A 24,589-nucleotide genomic window follows, 5' to 3' on the forward strand; every position below is an offset into this window, starting at 1 on the left:
GCAGATAAATTGCAAGTGCAAAAAAATTACAATTAATGCAAACTACAGCCCGTATTTCAAAATCATGCTGTTACTATGTTCATGTATGCAATGTACTCTCCAGGGGCAGTACACAAAACAAAAAATGCATCTATGTGCCAATACAGCATGAGATCTGAGAGACAAGCGCAGTCCTGTCTTGTATTTCATCCACAACATGGACATTTCTCCTCTCCACAATCAGTTCTGTCAAAGTATAATGGTTTGAAGTTTAGTAAATAAATTCTGTTGTTGATGTATGAAGTAAATCCAGCTCAACCTGTCTGTGTTCGATTTGAAGAGTCAATGAAGTAAAAACTAAAAAAAAAAATTCTCATCTCTAAAGTACTCAGACATACATCTGTCTTTTAGAGCATATTTCTGGCAACTGAAGAGGTATCATCTCTGTACAGTCATTTTAAAATGAAGAACAATTCATGTGCACACACTTGAAAAGGAAGTTGCATAGCTGCCCACCACCCAAGGACTTTCAGTCATTCTTACTGATAAAGCTGAGGTTCTCCAGACATTCTGGAAATTTTCAGTACAAGCTCAAATTACTTTTTTGACCTCAGGGAGATGCATACATTTAAGCATCAAAGAGCTATTAAGTAGAGATTTTACAAAGTGCCATAGCTTCCTAGTAAAAGTCAAGTATGATTTTCCCAGCAAGCTGTCACAGCAAAAACACCACACTACATTTCAGACCAAACATGAAGACGCATTTCCCACTGGAGACTTTCCCCAAAACTCTCCACAATCGGACTTTTGTTTGTAACTCTTGAGAATGATGAAGTAGTGCTGAAATACTTGTGCAGGGAAGCTATTTCTTGCTGCCTTGGAGATGCAATACCATTTCGTAGCCTTACATGGCTCCAAGCCTAGCCTGTGCTTCCCACTCAAAGCCTTGGTCTCAAATGCCTATCTAGGACAGTGGATCACACTCTTAAAGGAAATTTTAGGACTGCCTGCATCAGCTTCTGACTTTCCAGGGTGACTGATGCCACCTTACTATTTTTAAAATTCTTACAGAACTTTTATGTTATCACAGACCTTTTAACCAGTAAAAGAGGCCCAAGTTCTATCTATATATTTAATATTTCATCTCTACATGTTAAAATACTCCTAATCCATCTTTAATGCAGAAACATCTAATCTCAGCTGCTGAAACAGATAGGGATAAGTGATCCCAAACCACCCAGAATAAAAGTTTTAGCTCAACTGTAAAGATCATGGGCAGAATTAAGTGGCTGAATTTCAAAACATAACTATTGTATCTCTTGCATGAATTTGGAACTATGCCTCATGCACATTGCAGCCAAAAATTTAAAAAAATGCTTCCAATTCCAGTCGTATAGAGCCAAATGCTAAAAGAAAATGGTAATTTTTCTGTATTATGTGAGCTTAAGAAAAGATGGAAAAGTACTGAAGGGTTTTATTTCCCAGATATCCACAACAAAGAAGCTGGCAGGAATTCAGTTGCCTTGTAAATATTATCAAAAGTTTTGTTTAGTTTTAAATATTTTTGACAAGAACTTTACAACATTTTTATACAGAATATAAATCTAGTGTGTTTTGTTGTAATTTTAAGTCACAGTAGTCAAACCACAGGCAAGAGGCTTTTCATGGGGATGTATAACCAGTAGGAGGGATGGTCTTTAGAAGCAGATTCTGGTACAGTCCAAAACTGAATTATTTTCATATTTACCAGTTTGATGGTTTTATAGATTTTTCTTGCATTTTAATGCATTTTGATGTATAGGTTGTCTGGATTTTTATCTATGTCTTAAAAATATTTATATACTCACTTACATTAGGAAGCCTCCTTACCAGCATGTAGAATTAGCTCTGTTATCACAGAAACCAAGGGAGTAACACAGAGATGTATCCCAATCTTACATCTTAAAATTCCCACTTGAGTTAAATGTTTGAAAGGAAAAAACCACTCTAAAGATTCATCATTGTAACAATACATTTTTACCTCATTCCCCCAAAGGTGCTCTCTCAAGTCAAAATGGAAACAATCCCCTAAAAGATTTAAATAACTCCCTTTTACACATCTTTTCCTCCAATGAAAAAGAAAAGCTTAACACCTTTGAGGTTTTCTTCACAGATTATGGTTGATACTGAGAGCAGGCCTTCAGCAGGGTAAGGTGACAGCAAAAAGTTTTCATGTCCTTCGGCTGAAGGAACATCTTTCCTGCATCTCCAAAGTTCTCTGCTCCTATGGACATCCTCCATTCCTGGCTATACTGCCCTGCATGGCATATTGCTCATCTCCACACAAAAGGGAATGAGGTTGAGACACAAAAAAACATTTCTCTTGACATCATAAGCAGACCCTATCTCACTACTGCAGGACAAATCACAAACTTACATTAAACTTATATTTTAAAGAAGTAAAAAGAAACAAAGTGAAAGGAACATTTTAAAAGTAATTTTTCACTCAAATCTAGAAAGAAAGAAACACACAGAAAGAACTATAATGATAAAACTATTATACAGTATTCATCATAAATGTTAACTAATGGAAGCCTATTTTATAACACTGGGTGACTTAATAGAAGAAAACCTACCTCCACGACCAAAATTCCCAAGATCATTGGGTCCACTAGTGCTGTTATTTACTGGCAGACTTGTGGCAGGCCAAGAGTCTGCAAGCCAGGGGTAACTGGGGTCACTGGCATTCAACAGACCTGGTCGACTGAAGCAGAATAAGAAAAAGAGATATACACACAAATATATATATATAAAATTACAATATCTGTGAGATAAGTAGTGATGGAAGAGGGCATATTACTGTTCTTCTAACACCATAGGTAACTAACAGCTTAGGAGACTTTAATTTATTTCAAATTACAATTGTATACCCTTTGAAGATTTAAAGACCTTGAGCAGTTAATTAAGGTTATATACAAATCAACTTTGTCAGTAGAAGTGGGAGTAGGCATCCGTCGTGACTCTGCCAGAATCCAAATGAACTCTGTTGTCTGTGTGAAACAGGAGTTAGGCAGCGCCATCACGGGATCCTATGCCAGGGCTGAATGATAAATTACCACCTCAAGGGAGCCATCACTCAAACTGATTGCTCCATATCAGCCATTTCCAGGACTTTGGGCTACTATTTCTTCCTTCCCTTGCATCCCAAATGCATGCCTGTCATCTACAGGCTGGTAACTCTTTCTTTGAGCACTCTTGGATGGTTTAGAGGCAAACAGGTTTGAGGAGGATTAATGGAAAGTCCACAGCTATCTTTGCGCGCCACTACTGCATGGTTTTTATATCCCTGTAACTCCCAGCTTTGAGAGCAGCATTAAACAGGGAGCATGGTGTAAGGGAAGGCATACCCGGGCCATGAGGCACCGTGTCTCTCTCACCCCAGGGTAAACAGAAATTTAGCACGGCAGGTGGATTGTTTGTATTTTTGTTCAGCAGAGGAAACAAATCATTTGCTGCAGACACCCTTTCCCCCCCGAACAAAAACAAAAAGCCATCCACAGTTCTGCAGTTTTCCTGGGTTATTAAAGCACTCATGAAGTTGGAGCAACATCTCCCATCATTGAACATTACAGACCCCTGCCTGGAACAGTCCCTAAGAGAAACATCGGTTTCTATGGAAACGGCAATAAGAAGACCCAGCCGCATTCCTGCCACATCTACTCGCTCTCATTAGGCCTAATCTCTTTTTTGCTAAAATATTGATTAAACAGGAGATTGGAAGTTATTACCAGGGCCTAATTACAATCTCCATATTGGCAAAGGGAAAATAGATGAGGATATATGGGCCCACTATCAGCTTTTATCAATTTCAATTGCGTAGCCAAAGTTGTGGAATCCAGTCCTATCAATCTACAGCCTATTCATCATCCATGAATCATTTATTTTGTGATCGATTAAGTGTAATTGTTCACTCACAGCAATTTAGGGGGAGCCAATAAGGAGTCTTAAACAACAGCAACTTCATTTGCTAATGTCTAATTAATGCAATAAACATTCCAGTAACAAATGAACACATTCTTTGTGATATTTACCACTCATTTCTTCCAGGACATCTGGGAGATATGAAACATCTGGGCTTGCTTCTTCCAAAGTGCACAACTGATAGGTCATTAAACCTTGTGGTAAACTACTTAACTCCTCCTAGTGCTATCAGTCTTCCCAACGATGGGATATGACCCAAGTGCATCACCTATAGCATTTTTCAGATCCCTTATTTTAAAAATAAACACAGTGGAAAGACCTTTATACAAAGAAACATACCTTCCATTGCTCATTAGTCCTCCATCTCCTCTTTGGAAGGTGACTGCATTTTGGTTCGAAAAAACAAAACAAACATACACACACACACACACACACATGTAAGACAGGGAAAAATCAATTAGTAATAATTAAAGGTAACAATTCAAACTGCTCAGTGTCCGAGGTCAGAGGTCTCTTGGCATCATCTCATAATAAAGTACAGAAATGTCAAGAAGAGGCTCAAGCACATTGGGGCTTCGGTTCATTTAGGATTTCACTGCACATTACTGAGTGACACCACATTACTGATTGCCTTGGACCTTGCAAGGCAAAGCAGCCACCTGGGCAAAAGGCCTGAATTCACCACAGGCCCCTTCATATGACTTTGCATTGCAAGTCTGAGCCATGTGATGAAATTGCTTTTTTGGCATGCTTCTGCTTCAGTACATAATGACATTGCACCAGTGAGTTAATAACATCATGTCGTAATGCAGTAATATAATGTCACCACACAAATATGTCATTTCCCAAGACAAACACAAAGAGGTGGCAGCTCTATTACAACTGAAGGGATGAAAAAAAGCATCCAGCTGCACCTTTTCCATTAGAAGTGCAGTTTAAGGACTAGCACCCACACATAAATGCATACATGCCAGTGTCACTGGGAAGGAAAGGTGTTTCCAGTCTTCCATCCATGGGGGATGCCAAGGACATAATCAGAGGGAGACAATTGTTTTTATGTCTCCATTCACAGGTGTTCAAAAAAAACCAGCCTCTCCCTTATCTATCTTACTAACAGGATTACATTTCAGGGCAATATATGTAAACCCACACAGCTGGTGAAATGCTAATTGACAAATTTGATCTTTCTGAAACACTGAAATAATATTTTGAATCAAGGCCAACAGACTACTCTGATTCTCAGTGGCAATATCCCATTATTTATTGTCAGGCATAGATAAGACCGACTATTAAATTACACCAGTGTCCTGGATACCTGGACCCTTACAGGCTCCTGACTGGATGAGGGTTTGAATTTCAGTGAGGAATGGAAGAGTTTGCGACCAGCTTAATTTAAAACAGACCTTCACTTGGAAGTACTATTTACCTTTGTAAGACAGGTGCTCCCATCATTACATTATAGCTCCCAGAGTATTTGCAAGGTTTTCCAAGTATTAGTCCAAAGTACACTAAATCAGGATTAAGCTTTCTATTATACACTATTCTAATGAGACAAAACTACTACAGCCAATAGAAATTCTGTGTTCATTAAAAAAATAAGCAGCGACATAAAGCCACTGGGAACACTCTTCCGGTACCATATAGAATCCTTGTTTCTTTATTAACTCCTAGGGTAATTTCACAGTGTAAATTCAGCAAAGGGGACAAAACTGGCCCCTCTGGAAGCTCTGCTGGAAGAATAGTAGACTGATTAATTACCCTTCACTGCACAGCAGACTAATACCAATATCAGAAAATCACTGCAGTCATATGTCACATCAAAATGGTTAATAGCTGAATTTTGAAAGGGTGTAATCAAACCAATTAATGAAAAGAAAATCAAAAGGCAAGTATGGAAAGTACTAAATAAAGGTCTGCTTTGAAAAACCAAGACGTGGTAAAACATTGTGGGTAATTAATTTCAGAGGCAATGCTACTTTCATTCACGTGGTATCTAACAGGCTGTCAAATGACTACCACTCATTGCTTAAAAGTGAATAATCTCAAGTGCTGTGCATATCATATGTGATTATGCAAAGATGTGGGTACTGCCTGGCTTTGTTTAAAAGTATCTTGGTTAATAGTACATTAGATGTTGTTTCCTTCCTCCTCCTCTCCTCCAAACTTAACACTTGATTTCTCCAACTTTCTGCATTTGTCAAAGGGACAAGAAATAAGGAAAATGTGAAACAAAGGCTCATTTGATAGCAACCTTCATAAATAAAATTTACAGATCTAATGGAATTGCAGTAAAACATATTTTCTGAAAACTGCTTGGATTAATGCTCTTGTTTAGACTGTCATCTACCAGAAATTATTTTGAAGTAATTTTGTTGCCACTTGTATAGCATGTACAGGTGTGTGAGCTCTTAAATGTGCATGTGATATGAATTTTAAAAACCCCAACCATATTTGTAGTCTACGAAATATTGATACCACTGTGTACCTTCATAAAGCAAAGCTGAGATCGAGGACCTAGCAGGAGATTCCAGTAATGTTTCCCTGACACATTTTATTTTCTGTGTAGACAGGTACGGAAAAACTCCCAGGCATGCCATGGGAACTGCATTAAGAACACATGACACGAAAAGCTCTTTGCTAGAGCCATAATTGCTGCAGGTTGGCTGTGGCATAGGAGATTGTTGAGAAAAAAACAAGGATCACACAATTTGCTCCGTTTTCTTCCGTGTATCATGGTGGTAGGGACTGTTTCCTGTTCTGTTTTTTTTTTTAATTTCCTGTGTTAAATCATCTTACACCCTCCTAATATCCACGTCACCTTCAGAATAAAGATTCAGCTTGCAGTGACACTGATTTTCCTAGGGAAGACTGAGTCTGGTTTATGGGATGCATATGGAGCTAGGAAGGAAAACAGGTCCTTTTTTTACCCTTCACCCTGTACACCAATGGTTATAATCTCAATGAGAAAATAAACCAGAAAGCATTTAATTTATTTAATGATGTGCTCGGTGTAAAAGGCTTTGGAATATCAACTAGGCTTGCCAAAATTCCTCTTGAAGTGTGGCCATGTCACTGGGATGCTACAAAAACCCCCCATATTCCTGATGCCACCCATAAATGGGCTACCTGAGGCTGGATAGAGAAGGTGCCTTTCTTTTAGCATCAATGTTGTGAAAGGCAAGACAGCTAACAACAGAAGATATGGTCAGGCTGCCAGAAAAAGCACTATGTTTATCATTCCTGCTATACATTTTGTCAGCATTTTTTCCTGCAGTTTGATTTCTGCAATTACAAAACAAGTCTAAATGCCTGAATAGGAGCATACTTAATGCAATGCAGGCTTGTAGATGTCACTATAAAAATAAAACACACAGACAGCTGGCTTTATTCATCCTGTTTCCACTTCAAAAAGAAGCAGAGCAATTTCAAGGGGCAATGTAAGAGGAGGAAGGGAAGGATGTCCCTATCACTGACCCACCCATCTCTTCCTTGCTTTTCATCACCAAGGAAGCAAAAAGCTCTTTCAGAGGTCTTTGCATCTGATATATGTTCTTAGAAAGGCTGAAGACCTGCAGGGATGAGATTGGTTTTCAAAAGAAGATGAAAAAATAACCTCTGCATAGAGAGATTTTGAAGGAATCCCCACCAGCTTATACTTCAAGGACTTCAAAAATGCAGAAATATAATCCAAAGTGCATTTTAAATGCCTAAATATTTCAGGAAATTATACTGTGTATATTTGTATGAAAAACAGCATATGTTAAGGAGCTTTTCACATGCTTTTTATTAAATGTATAAGGAGGTACCAAAACCATTTACTAATATTGTCTGACAAGGTTAAACTTAATTTTCATGCCTGCTAGAACTGGAAAAATATGAATGTATAGTAAGTCGACATTCTAAAGCAAGGAAGCTTTAGAAAGCTTTCTGTATGCCTATCTCTAGTAGGCCACATTTTTCTGCTGCAAATGAAAACTTTAATGTTGCCAGCCAAGTCTCATTCCTTTTACTGATAAGCTGTTCCTCAAATATGAATGTAGATTAATCCTCTTTTAATAAGCATTAACTCAGAACAGATAATCAGCACATAAAAATTCCATCAAATCTTCTGTCTACCTTTGGATGATTCTGTCATATAGTTTATCCTCATTTAACAGTTTTAGGAGTTGCACATAAAATGTGTAACGTTCCATGATTCCCTATCTATTTTTAATTTGTTTTCTATTTACTGGGTTTCATAAAATCTTTAATCCCAAAAAGCACTAGTCACTAAATAAGCTTACCTATGCATAAATTAAAATACATATTTACTTTTTTTGCATGACTGATGGCCTAGACACTTGAAAACACTTGAATATTCTGGTGAGTGGATACTGGCACAAGTTTGAGGCTACAGGAAAGATAAGCAGATAAATGAAATTCCTCTTTGTTTCCCTACAAGCATGCCTTTTCACAGAAAGTTGAAAAAATAATTGCAACTTCCAGTATAAAATAAACAGATTCTGTTCTGTTACTGTAATGCAGTATTGAAATAATCCATCTGCTATACAATAAGTGGTCACATATCTCTTTTGTGCTGTGTATTTTTGTATCATGGAAGCCTATGGTGCATGTTATATCCAGGCAATCTGAGTAAAGGGTAAGTGTAAATAAACCCCCAAAAAATAAACAAACAAAAAAACCAACAAAAACTCCAAGCAAACAAAAAACCCAAACAAAACCACCAAACAAACAAAACCCAAACAGTGCAGAAGTACTTAAGCTTTCACACAAACTCACAAAAAGTGAGACCAATCCACCCTTTATATTACAGGAGAGATGGCTGAAAAGGGACAACAGCGGTGTTTAGTGTCCCTGTGCCAGATTTGGTTTTGCTGAGAGTATGACATGGTCACAAAAATGCAGTCCTGGTACAGCTGCAGATGACACTATTACCTACCAACACTAATCTAACACACATACTAGCTCAATTTTATGTTTTGTAGCACTGATACTACTGGGAGTCAAGGCGAGTCGTGGTGGAAAGGGAAGCGGAAGAACAGTGATGTACAGAATTGTGGCTCAGTAACTACTGGAGTCAGTACAACTGAAAATAACTAAAAAGATTTAGCTGTGATTATCAATTTCACTTTATTTGTGACCATCTGAGCCATTGCTCAGTACTTATGAAAATGTTCACAAAGACAGAAATCTAAAAGTATTTAACTCGATCAGTTACTCTTCCCTGACACAAATTGTTGCAAACTGCCTGACATTTGCTGTTTGCTCTTCTCCCACACATGTTAACAGTGGTTTAGTCACAAAGAAGAAATCACACCTCTTAGGACCCTAATAACAGAATACAAATAACAAGTGGTCCAAGTGAATAATCTGCCAATGACCCAAATGAACATTTTTGGCAAGTAATTATAAAACTGCACAGATCTGGACCTTTAAACAGCTATTTTTAGTGATCTATTTTCTATACACAAGCAAATGCAGATGAAGAAAAATAAAACATATTCACATCAGAAACAACATGGGATTTTTTTTCTGAGTGTGAAATAAAGTAAGAAGATGATTGTTATACTAATAGATTCAATTCTCTAACACACAGTTAAATCTTTATGTTCTGCAGCTCTCTGAAGGAAGAATTTAAAGCAGATGTCAGAACAAAAAATGTGTACCTTCTAAAATCTGATAAATTCATCTTTAGTGAAACTTCATTGACAGCTGTCTCTGAGGAGATTCTGAAAGCTACATACCACTGTCTAAATAATTGTATCTAAACCCAAACTGTTTATGAATCATAACTTTGAAGGGAACAACATACAGCTGTGAGTGCCAAACCTCTACAAGCATAAGTATGTCTTTCTAAATGATATTATCAAGGGCAAATTCAAATATTAGAGAATTAACGAAGTTTGTTTTAGAACTCTGTGTCTAAAGATAAGAAACATGCAGTATGTTCTGTCATAAGGAAAATACTTTTTTAAATGAAAAAAAAAAAATTTGGACTTGACTACAGGAGGACTTAGGTTCTCAATTCCTCTAAAAGTTATTTTAAGCCAGGAAATAGAATAGTTCCACAAAGTCCACAAGATATCAAAACTACTTTTAAAAAATAACACTTTTGGCAGGACCTCTGATGTATCTCAATTGCCCAGCACACGTGGATCAACAGCAAGAAATCATGCTCAGACCCTGAGGTTCCAGCACAGCCCTGTGTCATGTCAATGTGTGCTACAAACAGAATGGTGAAACCATTGACATTGACACCACAGCTCAAGACGGCTGACAGTAACATAGCCATAGGAACCAAATGCAAATATGTATTATATTTAATTTTGGAAAAAACCCTACGTTGCATCTCAAAGAAACGGCAGTCAACTGTTTAGGGTGGGATGTGTTGTGCCACAGCTTACAGTAACCTGACCAAATCTGCCTGGAAGCCAGGGGAACAATGCTGAGTCCCCGGAGCTTTTCCACAGGGACATTTCTCCCTGAGAATATCATGGGCTCCAGAGGGAACACACCACCACCTTTGGTCATCTGCTCTTTCCTGCCAATCTAAACACAAGCTGTGGCTGAAGACAAGCAAGAGAGAGAAAACTGCTACAGAGCATGAGGGGACAGCTCTGGTAAAGGCAACTGAGGGGTCAAACTGCATCCAAAAAACTCAACAGACTTCTGCTGGAAAACGCTGAGACTTATCAACCTTTAACACTGTAATGCTGAAGTACAATTATTTTTGAGTTTCTAAATCTCGAGATTTAGTATGAGAGCAGAAGCTAATTGTTTGTATTAACTATTACTATTAATTGTATACTCTATTTTTCCTGACTATCCATATGTTGAATAAAGTGTTTGCAACCTGATGTCTCAGCCACTCTTCGTTTATCCTTCACTTATCTTTAATCACACTTATGATAATAGTCTACTGTATGCTATCTTTTTAAAGAAAAGAAAAATAGGATATCAGGTCTGAGCTGGATAGTAAGAGAAAAACCCAAATGTTCCAATTTCAAAAACCCTGTCTAGTCAATGAATACATAAGTTAGTGACTAGACTGCTTGAAGGTCTGAACACCTCATGGTAAGGCAAACATATACTTAATTGAGAGCTAAAGTAGAAGTTCCATCTCTCCACTTGGATCGGCTAAACTGAGCTTTAGAATCAAAATTCAGTTACATATAAATAATGCTTGTTTATGTAAAGTTAATTCAAGCATCTGGTCCTGAAAATTACTTTCAAAACTGCCTTTCAGATAGTCAGAGGAGTTAAGTATGCAGATTTATAGTGACAGAGACATTAATGGTGGTAGATTTTACTTTTGCCTGGAATCAGGAAGAGAATGAATGCTACATTTTTATCACAGATAGGCAGGCAGAGTATTTCTCCTTGTACTTGGTTCTGATTCTTCATATCTCACATGTTCATAAACACTTCGAAAGCTAGTGCTTGAAATGATGTGTTGGTGAGGTAAGAGACAGGCTAATGGACAGTACCTGCAGGGGTGAAGGTGAAGGACTGAACTGCAAAACAAGAAAGCAAACACATTGTGAGTTACACACCCTGATAAAAAGCACTAATTACAGGGCACGAGTTTCCTCTGGAAATTACTCAGTTGGGGTTGAAAATATCATAAGCAGGACATAACAGCTGAGCTTAAAGCACCAACCAGCCAGCAGCCAATGAGAAATGATGGTTGGAAAGACGAGCAGTGAATTTTGACAGTCACATTTGAAGACTCTGTGCAGACATGCTGTTCTCCAAGTTGTAAACATTAGGATGAACTTTGAAGCATGATCTGTTATCTACTTGCCCTGCTGAAAGCATACACAATTTCATGATGCAATCAATGTTCACATCACACTTAGATGCAGCAAACACCATGAGAAGGAATGAGTTGCACGAGACACGCTATTTACAATTTTTTACAGATAGGCTCTTCAAGTTATAACAGACTGCTCTCAATTATTCCTCACCCCAGTATGCCAACTCACATACAGGACTAATAGCTCTCCTTTAAAAAAAAAAAAAATCTAGTCTCAGCTTGTGACCAAATCTTTAGGTAGGACTACTTCCTAAGAGAAATAACAGCACAGCTGTGTCTAGCATGAAAAACTCTTGGGATCTAGAATGATATTTTACATGAGAACATATATAAGTGTGTGAGATATACATTAATTTCGTAGTTAAAACCACCCCACCTCTCAGAGAGTAAAAGTTACTGCTATTAAAGGAAAGGGAAAAAAAACACCTTGGGACAAAGCACAACCCATGAATGAGAGAGATCATGTAGTGACACAAAGTGAGGTTCCACAGAAACCAAGAAGGTCCAAAAACTACTGGTCTCACCTTCCTCCCTTTCCTCTGCTCATCTGATATCTTCTTTCCCTTTCACTAAGCCAGTAGAAAACAAATCCAGCAGGAAGGACTGAAAACCAACATGGAATAGTTTCCTGCTGGTTTAGTGAGCCCAGTCAGGACACCGAGGAGTCTGACTATGGCTGAGCTGAACTGGGAACAATTTGGATGTGACTGGGTTTTTGGCAAGTTGTTGCTCAGCCATTTAGGAAACCCGAGTCCTTGGTTTCCCATTTGGTAACTTGTAAAAAGAAGGACGCTTGAGTAACTTTAGTGTGGTATAGTGTCAAGATTAAATATGCTCTGTCCTCAACTGGGCAAAAGTTCCTTTTAAGTGTTATTAAGAACTACAAGAGAACCTACTGCAATATTTGAAGAATTGGGGTTTTTTTGTGTGTGTTAAATTTGGCTTCAGACTAACCCATTTTATGACAGTTCACCTGATTTCCCAAAAAATCATAAGAATCCTGAAAACAGAATAATACACTAAACAAAGGTTGGGGAAAGATGAAAATATTTTCATTTGGCAAGCATGTTTAATTTTCTAAATGTAGCTTTCAAAAACCAATTTATGACTGGAACGAACATCTAATGAAAGAAAACATTCCAAGATGTTCTGCCTCCAAGACAAAACTGTTTATGGTGCCTGCCTTAGGTAAATTTTGACCGCACTTCTCTGTCCAATACATCACTCTTCCAGCTACAGGTATGAAGTTACTAATTAAGTACCTTCATTTATTTGCCATGCACATGGCTTCAGAGGCATGGAAATGCACAGGAATGAAGAAGGAGAAGAGAAAAAGTTTTAAACTTTCCTTGTAAAGATCTAGTCTCATATTTGGACATATAAATGATGCTGCACTGCCAACAGAGTGCCTTGTGAGCAAGGGGCAAGAGGCACAGTTAATCCACTTTTTACTTTTTTTAATGCTAGATTTGCTGGAGATATAAAAATACTGCCTTATGATAATGATGAAATGTGGTACTGAGCAATGCATTTAAAGCTTCTCATACACCAGCAATTTCACAGCATACATTTAAAACAAGCACACAGAAGTCACCCAGGATGCTTCTGCTGTAAGTTCAATGTGATTTTCAGGTAGGTTTAGTAGCCCCTGTTCCTTTTATGATAGCACCTACTGAGATGGCTCTAAGGTCCCTGCTCTTACCAGCATAATTGCTGAGCCCCTTCCTCTTCTTTCTTCTCCAGTACAGCCAGATGCTGAAACCCATGAGAATGACCCAACATGCACCACCAATGCCAGCTATAAAGGCAGGCTGCTTGACCACATCAGTGATTTGCTCCGTTATGCTGTTGTTGTTTTCAGTGATGACAACTTCATTACGACCTCCTGCACAAGATAAATTGAATGGAATGTGGTCATTCTGGATTCTGTAACACACTGTGGAACTAGCACTACAAATTAAAGGTTTTTAAAAAAACAGTAATGGATCTCAAAAGAATTACCCACAATAGAAGAACTTTAAGAAGTAGCAATGCACACAACAATCTCGGTGCTCCTAGAGTAAATCCATAGCTATTTGGCAGATATAGATTTGCAAAGACAGACCTACAGCACACTCCCAAGCAATCTAACAGATGTCAACCCAAAGCTTTCTTCTTTAACAATATACATATTTGTTAGTTTTTTTTTCCATAATTGTAGACAGAATACAATAATGAGAAAATAGATCACAGGAAACTAATAAAAAAATAAATAAAGCAATACATAAATAGCTTTTTCCAAATAAATAATCCAAATAAAATTATGCTACAAGATCAGAAAGAGGCCAAAAATTTTTACTCAGCTCATTTGTTTTCCCAGAATGCAAACTTCCAAATTTGAAATAAACAATAAAATAAATGCACTTTCCACTGGGGCAAGGATGCATTTTCCAGCAATTACTTCAAGGGGAAAACAGTTAATACAAATCCTAAGTGTACCATCTTTGATACAAAGCAGAAAATCACACGGTTAACTGCAAACACTAACAATCATAGCAACAGATGCTATATTTTTCATCTAGAATATGCATGCAAATTGTTAACATCAACCTGTAAGACATAATTATTACTCAGAATACCAATTAAAGTGACGTGCATAAAAAAATTACTATATAGAATCTCAAATTGTGTACTACAGTAGAAAACTGTAAATTCCATTAGATGTTCCCCCTTGTGTTTCTGCCCCTCTTTCTCTAAAGGGGAACTTTTCTAAAAGAAAAAGCTTGGCATTTGGCTTGAAAACAAATGCTCATAAGAACCTGAATGGAAATCCAGGAAATGCTAAAGTGTACAGTTCTAGGGCTAGCACTTTCAAAAGTCAAAAATAGTTTTAAAATTAGGAAATGCAGAACATATTTTTCTAAAAAACAAAAAACAAAAACTACCAAATTTGATTCTATGTATATTTTATATAAACTGTCCACATCTGCAGTTTTGAAATTTGTGAAAGATTATCCATAATTTCCGGTAAAAGCATTTATATAACTCAATCCTTGAAATATTTATGCAATGTTACCAGATGCCTGTATGCATGCTGAAAAGCTGCAAAAGTAGCTACTCTATTGTGACAAAGATGCAAACAATATGATTCTCAGTTATGAGATCATCTCACTTATAAAGGTGAAACACTGAAATGATCACTCAGAGGAAATTATTAAAAATATTGTATCATTATGCCATGCTGTGAAAATGTACATATTCCTTTTCTACAATTCTGCAGTGGTTAGATTTACTTCTTCCAACAGAGCAGCTTGCTGGTTTCAGCCTAAAACCAGCATTCAGGGGATCTGGCTGAAGCAGATCCAAGAAGTCTGATATTTCCATTCCCACTTCCACGGACACCTCTTTGCAGGTGACCCGGAGTTCACACAGCTGTGCATTATAAAAGAGATCCTTGGAGAAGGTCCCCCTGGGATTGCCTCTGCCCAAGATGCACCTTCAGTCCCTCAGTGGTGCTCAGAGCTGGGCTGGGTTAATCAGGAAGAATCGCAGTGCCCTGCGTGCCATTGCTATTACACTGCTGATGACCCTGGAGTTTATCGGGCTTCCTCTCTTTCAGCACCACGTCAATATGTTGTACTGATGACTGTCTGCTTTTGCAACCAGGGCTGTGGAAGATGTGCTAGAGCTTGGCTTGCTTTCAATTGTTCTGGGCAAGGAACAAAACAGGCTCCCAGTAAGCAGAATAGGTCCCACAGAAAGATGCACAAAAAGTGCACCAGTAGTGGTGTCATGCACCAGTCTACCCTGGCCGTGCTGGGAAGCTTTACTAGCATCAGGCTCCAGGAAACTGCAGTTGTCCTTTGCCATACTTGCATCTTTTGTCTTGCCAATGGCTTCCAGGCCTGATTCAATATGTTAGAATGAAACTGAGTGAGCAGCTGTGGCAAGGAAAGAAAGCAGGCAGCAGTAGCTGCTTTGTCTGATTTTCCATGTTTTTTTCTGCCCATGGAAACAATCCATAGGTGCACCCCAGTGCTGAAAGAGGAAGGGCTGACAGTAAAACTAATAGAAAGCGGCTCTCTATGGCATGCTCTTCCAGACACAAAATCAATTTTCTAGTAGAAATCAGCATGGGAGTTGGAGTTGCTCTAATTACCATTAACTTGCAGTTAATTTCTGTGCCCTTTGGAGGAGAGGCCAAAGCAGCAGGACAGCGAGGAAACAGGTAGTCTTGGCACTGCTTCAGACACAGCCATGCTACCAAAGAGAAGAGCAGGCAGGGAAGTGCTATGGAGAGACCAGCTTTGGGAGTGGATACTCCTGGATTCAAGAATGAATTCTTTTCACTAAAGCCTCCAAAACCATCTGAGAACCTTGTCTTCTCTAAGACTAGAAAACAGTCTTTTGAAAATGGAGGACGTGAGAGCAAACTGCAAAGAGACTGGGGAGAGGTTTAAGTGGACTGTACACTCTGCCTCTCTTCTAGGACTATCTTCTAGAGTTTGCAGTCTGGCTGTTTGCTCTTACCCTTCAGTGCCTAGCAATTTCAACTGCAAAAGTAATAATTCATTCAAATGTCAAAATAGCATATGCTTTGTGAATTTGGTGATGGAAAAATAAATGGAGACAGATGAATGTTACCCACTGACTTTTGATAAAATGAATAGAATTGTTGGGGGTTGGGGAAACAAGCAGCATTAGTCTTGGGGTTTTTTTAATATAATATTTAAGCAGTAGTAATAAATATGTCGTCCAAGGTACCAGTGTACTATTTCATAAACTGCAGGTGGTTCTGTAACAATGCTGTCAGTTCAACTAATTAGAACATAGACAAGGGAAGTGTGCGACCTGTAACGCTCCATTGTTCCCGAAGACAAAAACATAATGAAATATAATGTCTTCCTCCCATTGGAGAGTAATGAAGAACAAAACTAATTTGTTGGACCAAAAATTAATTAGACACATCAGATTCAATTGTACCTATTACTGTGAAAGTTTGCAGCTGTTCCTCATATTATTATGCCAATGATGGAACGTAAGAGGGACCAGGCCAACTGATGAAGAGAAATAATAGCTATAGCATTAACCAGCATTGCCCTTATCTCCAATTTTACTTCTGGCTTTCCAAGTGAATGTTTTTTTTGCATATCATTAGTGATCATGAAAGTTTTATCCTTGATTCTCTTTGAGTCTTCCATAAAATTTTTCAGTGTCCTCCTACAAGTATGGGCACAAGATTCCTGTAACAGTGAGACAATTTCTAACTAAAGGAATAACGTATTTCCTATTGCTTCCTATTCTCCTGTTTTTGCTTTCTGGATTGTCACAGGTCTGTTATCTAAAATTACTCTGGGAGGCCAGTAGTTGATTACCCACCATGAAAACCAGTTATTTTCAGAAATGCCCCCAAAATATTTTTGGAAGAATGAATCCTGTATTTAAAAATAATGTCTCTTTTCATACACTCTACTTTGTATTTCATGACTATTAAAAGTTTTTACTGCTTAGAACTACAGCTTAACTCTCCTCCACCACTGAGCTGTTCTCCCCATAATTCAGCATTTTTGGAGTTGTTCATTCTGTTCGCAAGCTGTTAAATGGTATAGGTAAGCACCAGACCATATAGAACTCTATTATAATATAATAATAATATTACTTTCCCATTCATTATGATGTTTTGAGGTATGTTCATTAGCTCATTTTAAATCCATGTAGCTCATTTTTTTTCTAAATTTACTTTAAAAATAATTTTCATATTTTATGATTTTGATTCCCATTCAAACATTGAATGATGCCAACTCAAGTTTTTCAGAAATGGTATCACTTAAACACTGTTACATTTATCAAGCAAATTTATCGTCTAAGAAATAACTGCTAACAATTCATAACCAAAAGCAAAATTGGACCTAAAGAAAAGGGAAATACAGACCAATATGTAATAAGGACATCCAGCTTCAGGCTCCCAAAAGAGAAACAGGAACGACAACAGAACCATAACCCAAACAGAAACTACTATCCATTACTTTTCATACAAATGACTCTCAAATGTGCAAAGATGTTACCAGATAAACTTGTAGAAGCAGATGATTCTGGGATCATTTAAGGAACATATAAATATTACTAAGAACTCTGGGAATCATCCAGCAAAGACCTTTGGTGCAAGTATAACTCACAACATATTAAGTGACACAAGGCTACCCATGTACTTAAAATGCAACATACTTATATTGCGCTTTGCTGGAATAAGTGTAGTGTATTTCTTGCCAAGTTAGATGGACCCCTTAGTGAAACAAGAAAAAAAAAAAAAGTCCTAGGTTTCTTGCATTTTCAAAAATCAATTTTTTGTTTTCACTTCTGGATCTCTTTTTTTCCCCTCTTTTCCTTGGTGTTTCTGTGGCTGCCTTTTCTAAACTAAGTACTACCTTCACTTCCACTCTTGTATTTCTGTCTCCAGTGAGAGTTCAAAGCTGAATTATCCTAGCTTCTGTTTTGATGAATGGGGAACCTGTATATCAGTAAACATTTAAACAATGCTTATGGGATGTCCTTTTCTAAGGGTCTACACATAATAGACTAGTCCATGTTTGGGACAGTATATTGACAACATTTTCTAGAAGGAAAATATTTAGTAACAACAGAAGTCCCCAAACAAACAAACAAACTAAAGTCCATTTAAATAATAACTAAGTTAGATCATACAGATTAAGGCAACAAAATTCCCGTATTGAGAACTAAAAAACGGTGCTGCTTTGCACAGCTCATTTCAGGTTTGCTGAACATAATTACTTCTAGTCTTCCATATTTTTCCTGCCTTTATATTTTATACTTGGGAAAAATTTCAGAAGAAACAAAACCTGTGTTTCCCTCAGGTCAGGAAATTAGTTCTGCATGGAGGCAACTACCAAGACAAAACTATTTCAAAGGCTGGGATGATAATGCTACCTTTGCTGTCTAATTGGTCTAGAGACCACTTTTTCTTTGACAGAGGAGGCTTGTCTTCTTGGCATACCTGAGAAACACTGACTTTAGACATTCAAAAAACAATGATAAATAGTGCCTTCGGCACCAGTGGAAGGAGTAAGGTAAAATTCCAGCCAACTTAACAGAAGGAAAAGGGACATCGGGCTGTTTGCTCCACACATCTGTTAACCTGCGGAAGTGGTAAATTAATTTCAAAAAATCCCTGAAACATTAAAACATTTTCACTAAGCAATAAGCATTTTCTCACATGTCTTGGGAACATACTTCCCTTCATTATCTGCAAGAACTCTGCAGGAAGAAAACACAAAACATTATCAGGCAGTGGGATGTAAAAGCTAACTAACCAGCTCTAGTCAAATCTTGCCTTTTGCTCCATGGATTTTTATGCTTCCAGAAATGATGCATGGAAGCATTTCTGAGAGAGAAAAAAAAAAACACAAAACAAAAAACAAAACCAAAAAAACAGGCAAAACAAAACAACAGAACAGACAATAACTTACCAATTATTATGGGCTGTGGGTCACTTTTTACTCCCACACCTGCACTGGTGCTTGCAGCAACTTCCACACGGTACTGGATACCTGGATATAGGCCACCTATTACTACAGACCGAATGGCTGCATCTACTGTTTTGTTGATATGAAATCGAGTCTCATTACCTAGGCACCAGATCTGGGACAAAAGTTGATGTGTTAAAATAGATGAAATTCTTCACACTCACAAAATCGTGCATAGTTATGACATATCACGGTATTTAATGGCAATCACTTATTCGGGATTCTTGACAATCTTATTGTCCAGGAATAGCTGAAATTGGGATGATTTAGCTCAGCAAGGTATCCCAGATTAGTGCAGGACCAAGCCAGCTGCAAAGACTGCTTGCAAATACTTCCCTGGACTCTTGCTCTCCAAGCAAATTCTGTGCTTACACTTCCTATAAGCACAGACCAGATCATCCAAGTGGAAAAGAGGTGTTAATTGAAATCTTGTTTATCAAACCTTTTGTTAAAAAACCCCATATTTTTTCCTCCTAAATTTCCTGCTGAATAGCAAAAGGATACCATATAATGTGAGCACAGGTTGAAACACTTCTTAAAGCACTAATGAACAATTTTCAAAATTATTTTCAACTTCCTTATTTGCACAAGAGAGATATTTGAAATTTCTGAAATGGAATAAGCACAGACTCACATTAACCGCTGCCTTTGTGATTATTTACATTGTTTAGGAATCTAGACATCAGTTTCTCACTCAAATATTATCTAATTAAACAGAAAATCTACCCTATAATCATAACTGGCATTTTGTGATGAGAATAGCCAGTCTGTGAGTTCAGAGTGTTAAGCCTCCCTCCTGCATTTTTTAATGGGATTTCCCAAAGAGGTTTCAAAACTAACTTCTAGGTTTCTTCAGTTAATGCTATCTGCAAATCCTGCTTCTGGATTACAAAAGAAAGCATTTACTACCACACAAGAAAAATCAATGCATAAATATATCACATGTACACCTACATAAAAATAACAGCAGAAGAAAATACTATTGTGTTTGATTTTGATAGTGGAACCACTATCATAAACAAACTAATGCATTTAAGCAACAACAACAATATCTTTACACTTACTTTTGACCCTGCTCAGTGTTTTACCACTCCTTATCTTTTTGTTCTGTGAAATATTGAGAAAGATTTGAAGAGGAAAAAAATTCTCTCGTTTTCCTAAACCTAAGGTGATCTTATTTGCCAGCCAGAATACATTAAGATGAGCAACTATTGCATTCATTTCTTCACTCCTTGTCTGTCCTGGTCTTAGGTTACAACAGCTATGAGATGACCTAATTAAAAGCATTTAATTCATGAATGAATTTGCAGGCATTCTGATGCTTGAAGTGGAATCAACAGATCTACTTTCAATTTGTTAGAAAATACACTGTGGAACTTCAGCAATTATTTTATACTCAAGTAAATATTAGACTCTGCACCATTCACTGTAGCCAGGTCACTACTCAGGCAGGCAGCTAATCTAACATAGGAGGGCTGTAATAGGTAGTGACTCCAGCTGGTTTTACACACAGCCCAGAGGCCTGATCACTCACCTGGAACATGGCTTTTATTAGGTAGCAGCCCACTTTGTTTCATATTTACAGGTTTTGTGGTTTAGCAGTGTGCTTTACTTGTTTGCTTATAAGCCCTGGATGGTTTATATTGATTTATACTGGAGTCAGAATCAAGATTAATTAAGCCAAGGGATAATTATTAATTGATATGAAAATTAGATCAATAAAATACTGGGATTAATAAATCTTGATATTGACTAAAAGCAACACAAAAGAAGTGCTATGCTAAACATAAACATTGTGAGCATTTATTGCATCCCTCTGACCAAGTGAAGAGCTGGAAGAGGTTGAACCATTATCTGACTTAGAAGCCAAGCACTTTTTCCCTTCGCACTGTGTTCCCTCAAGATACAGCAGGGGGAAAAAAAAATCCTTTTACATGAAATAAGCTGCAGTCACCACTTCCACCCTTTTTGGGACTGTCAAGAAAGCTTCCCTCATCCGTTTCAATTAATCATTTCACATTTGGTGTATATAAGCCAGCCACAGCAAGGTTAATTTAACAAACTGTGCTCCATGCTATGACAAGGCTGAACCTCGCCCAATCACTTTCTCCACCTGAATAACAGAGTGCATTTTTTTAATGTTGTGAAAAATATCCTTTGCAAAAGTGATCTTAGTATGAAATTACAGAGTACAACAACATTTAATGTATAAGGAGTGGATATTTTGAGCCATCGTAGCAACAAAAAGGAAGAAAATACAACCAATGTAAGCAACTCTCACGTAGCAAAGATTGGATATACTAGTTCTGTTCAAACTGTTTTTCAGAGCAAACAACCTGGCACTTGAAATTGTGAAGCTTGACAGAGATAATACTTGGAAGAAGTCTTGAATTCTCCCAGAGCCACCGTACTTGACTTTGACCTTGAAATGTCAGGATTAGCATTTTTGTAGAAGAAATAAGAAGCAACTTTCCTGCCAGCTTTGCTGCCAGATTGAAGGTACTCCAAGGCAGGGACTTCACTGCCTGTCTTTAGAGTGCAGAAGTTCCTTACAAAAAATACCCCCTCCCTTTCTCCCACAGCAGGGGAAAAAAGCTAGAAGATAAGAACTGTAAACTGGCTAGAAATTACAGCTCTCTTTCATATCAATCTCATTGTGGTTTTGCTTTTTAATATAACAGTAGTAGTAGTAGTAATAACAATAATAATAATAATAATAAAGAAATCCATAAGCAGTCAGTCCTCTTTCTCCATATAATTATATGGGCAGCTGTAAATGTTGTCAGGATGTAAACCCATAAACAGTGCTATTGTTCTGTAATTCAAGCAGGTTGTTTCCCTGAATGCACAGCCCTCCCATCAGACACCGTGTGTACCTTGTACTCCTGGATGACTCCATTTTGGTGATCTGGAGGGGGAGGATCCCAGGAGATGCTGATGCTTGTGCTGTTGTGATTTCCAACTGTCAGGACAGTGACAGACTGAGGAGGAGCACTTGGAGCTACACCAAAGAGAGGGAGCAAACAGAAGCGAGGCATTAATCCATTTTCTGGAGCACAGGTTTTTGCTGAAGCAGTGCAAGAGCAAGCACACAGTATAGAAAACTCACACTTCCTGCAAGCCTAGGGATGCACTTTCGTCAGGCACTGAAAATGTTGAAAAATGCCTTTCTGAAGAGATTCAAGGGCTGAATGACAATGTGGAATTTGTGGCAATGGATAATCAATACAAGTCACTCCTCATTTATTTATATTTGTCATTTCTTAAGTTTGCACTGGAATTGTTCTCACATTTGTCTCTGTTTTCCATACTATGCATGAACAACTACGGATATATTAACTAAGTCACATGTGAGGCTGCTTCACCTGGCCTGCAAACTGTTTTTGTTCTTCTATTTTTACACGGTCTAATAATGATGTGAGCAACCAACATTTAATGACCCCTCTTTGTTTGCTCTCTGGGAAGACAATACCAGGTTTAAATATAGAACTTGCAATTCTGAACTGGAAAAGGGTTAAAATGTTCAAGGCTTTACATCAAATACCAGTGAATAGAGCAGGTGCTAAGTTAGGTCACATATATACTTATGTCCTTTTCTGCCCCTAGGCAAATTGCTTTCTCTTCAGAGCCCTGTTCAGTTCAACCATTCACAGCTGTTTGGCTGGTCACTGCACATCAAGGCCAATTCTACAAGACAACTGTTTGCCAGCCATGCTTGTTGTCTAGAAGCGTGAAAAAAAAAAAAAATAAAATCATAGCTATTAGTGACCAGAGCTATGCTGGCAAAGCCCCTCTTGCAGCTACACCAGCAGCAGCAGGGTGCTTCTTTTGGCTCAGGACACGCTGATTGGGAAGCAGTGCAGGAGCTCCACTATGGAAAAGTCTCCTCTGGGAGCATCTGCTATATCCATCCTGGGCTCTCCCAGAACAACTGTGGCTGCCATGGCAGAGGACTGTCAATATGGCCCTGCTCAGCTACCTAAAACTTCTTGGAGCCTCCCCTCATCCTTCCCTTGCTCCCAGGCAAGTGTTGAAACTACACCACAGTGGTGAGCTAGGCCACCAAGATCAACTGAATTATATTAAGGTATAGCTCCTGGAGGGAAACGCTGATGGGTAACAGCTGCTTGGAACTGGTCCTAGAATTTATTTATTCCATCTCTCCCAGTCTATCTACCCAGTCTTCAACAAAACTAACAGGAAGAGGCCAGAGAAGTGTGAGCTAATAAAGCAAGCACAGAGTGATACCTCTCCAGGACAATTTTCCAGTTCACAGGAGCCTGTTGCTTAGACACCTTTTGTTCTAGGGAGGTGTCCTTGTATTTATAAATACTTATGGAATTTGTCTTCCTATTTTTCATTGCTTTTAATCTGTTCTTAAAACATTCCATATGAAATATGAAAGATGATTTTGAAAACTTATGGTTGAGACATCATACCAGAACCTAAAATATTTATCACTCTCCTGCCCCAACTTCAAACCTAGATAACAACGTCGTTTGGGGCATCACACATCATGTGTCAAGGCTCCCTGACTCCAGCCCCCTGGTCAGAGTGTCTTTAGTAATAAACTTTATGGCAAAGAACTCTAGTCTCATCTTTAACAGATATCCCTGACTCCATGCCCATCCTTGGACCATGCTTCTCAGAAAAGCCAAGAGCCCCTGGCATCTTTGTATTTAGGCCTGGCAGGTTTAATATAAATAAGCACATCTACAGATATCAGAAGTGTTCAAGTCTCCTGAGCCAATTCAGACATTCCTATTGTTCTCCACAGCCTCTTTGAGGCTGGCTGTGTTCCCATGTCAGAAGCTCCTCAGCACCTGACTTGGCACAGGCTCATGGAGCTGAGCTCAAATCTTTACCCTCATAACCCTGAAAAACTGGAATGCTCTGCTGCAAGAATCACACAACTTCAAATTCGGATATCAGAGGTGAGGACTAGGAAACACACAAGATTACAGCAGAAGAAAAAATATTTTAGATGAAAAATGAAACACATATTACAGTCCTGGGAGGCTTCACATTTCAACAACTATATTTTCAGATGCTGGTTCAGCTGCAAAGCCGACAGTGCTTGGTAAAGGCCTTGTGACCTTGCCTGATGCAGAGAAACAGTGAGCTGGAGGGGAGAAATGGAGCTGTATTGTGGACAATCTGACTCTTAGCCAGCTTGAGTGAAGCATGGAAAGGTGGCCTTGGGCTACTCCTTGCAAACGTGCAAAGCATAAAATTGGTGAGATAAATAGTCGCATTGTGTGTTTCATGGCAAGTGAAATAATTTGCCACACAGTGAAAAAATTAGCATTTAGAA

The 24,589-nt window shown here is 38.2% G+C and overlaps 1 protein-coding gene across 1 annotated transcript in view; it reads right to left on the bottom strand.

Moving 5' to 3' along the window:
• ROBO2 (roundabout guidance receptor 2) overlaps positions 1 to 24,589 on the bottom strand; it is a 389,500-nt gene that overhangs the window by 42,421 nt on the left and 322,490 nt on the right. Inside the window, exons 14-18 of the mRNA XM_062515337.1 lie at positions 22,152 to 22,276; positions 19,219 to 19,390; positions 13,458 to 13,640; positions 4,279 to 4,321; positions 2,595 to 2,722 (exon numbers count right to left, since the gene is read on the bottom strand). Coding sequence (XP_062371321.1) covers positions 2,595 to 2,722; positions 4,279 to 4,321; positions 13,458 to 13,640; positions 19,219 to 19,390; positions 22,152 to 22,276 — 651 coding nt within the window. The remainder of the gene's footprint in view (positions 1 to 2,594; positions 2,723 to 4,278; positions 4,322 to 13,457; positions 13,641 to 19,218; positions 19,391 to 22,151; positions 22,277 to 24,589) is intronic.

This window comes from Cinclus cinclus, chromosome 2 (assembly GCF_963662255.1).
Source record: "Cinclus cinclus chromosome 2, bCinCin1.1, whole genome shotgun sequence".
In the NCBI taxonomy this organism is placed as follows: Eukaryota; Metazoa; Chordata; class Aves; order Passeriformes; family Cinclidae; genus Cinclus; species Cinclus cinclus.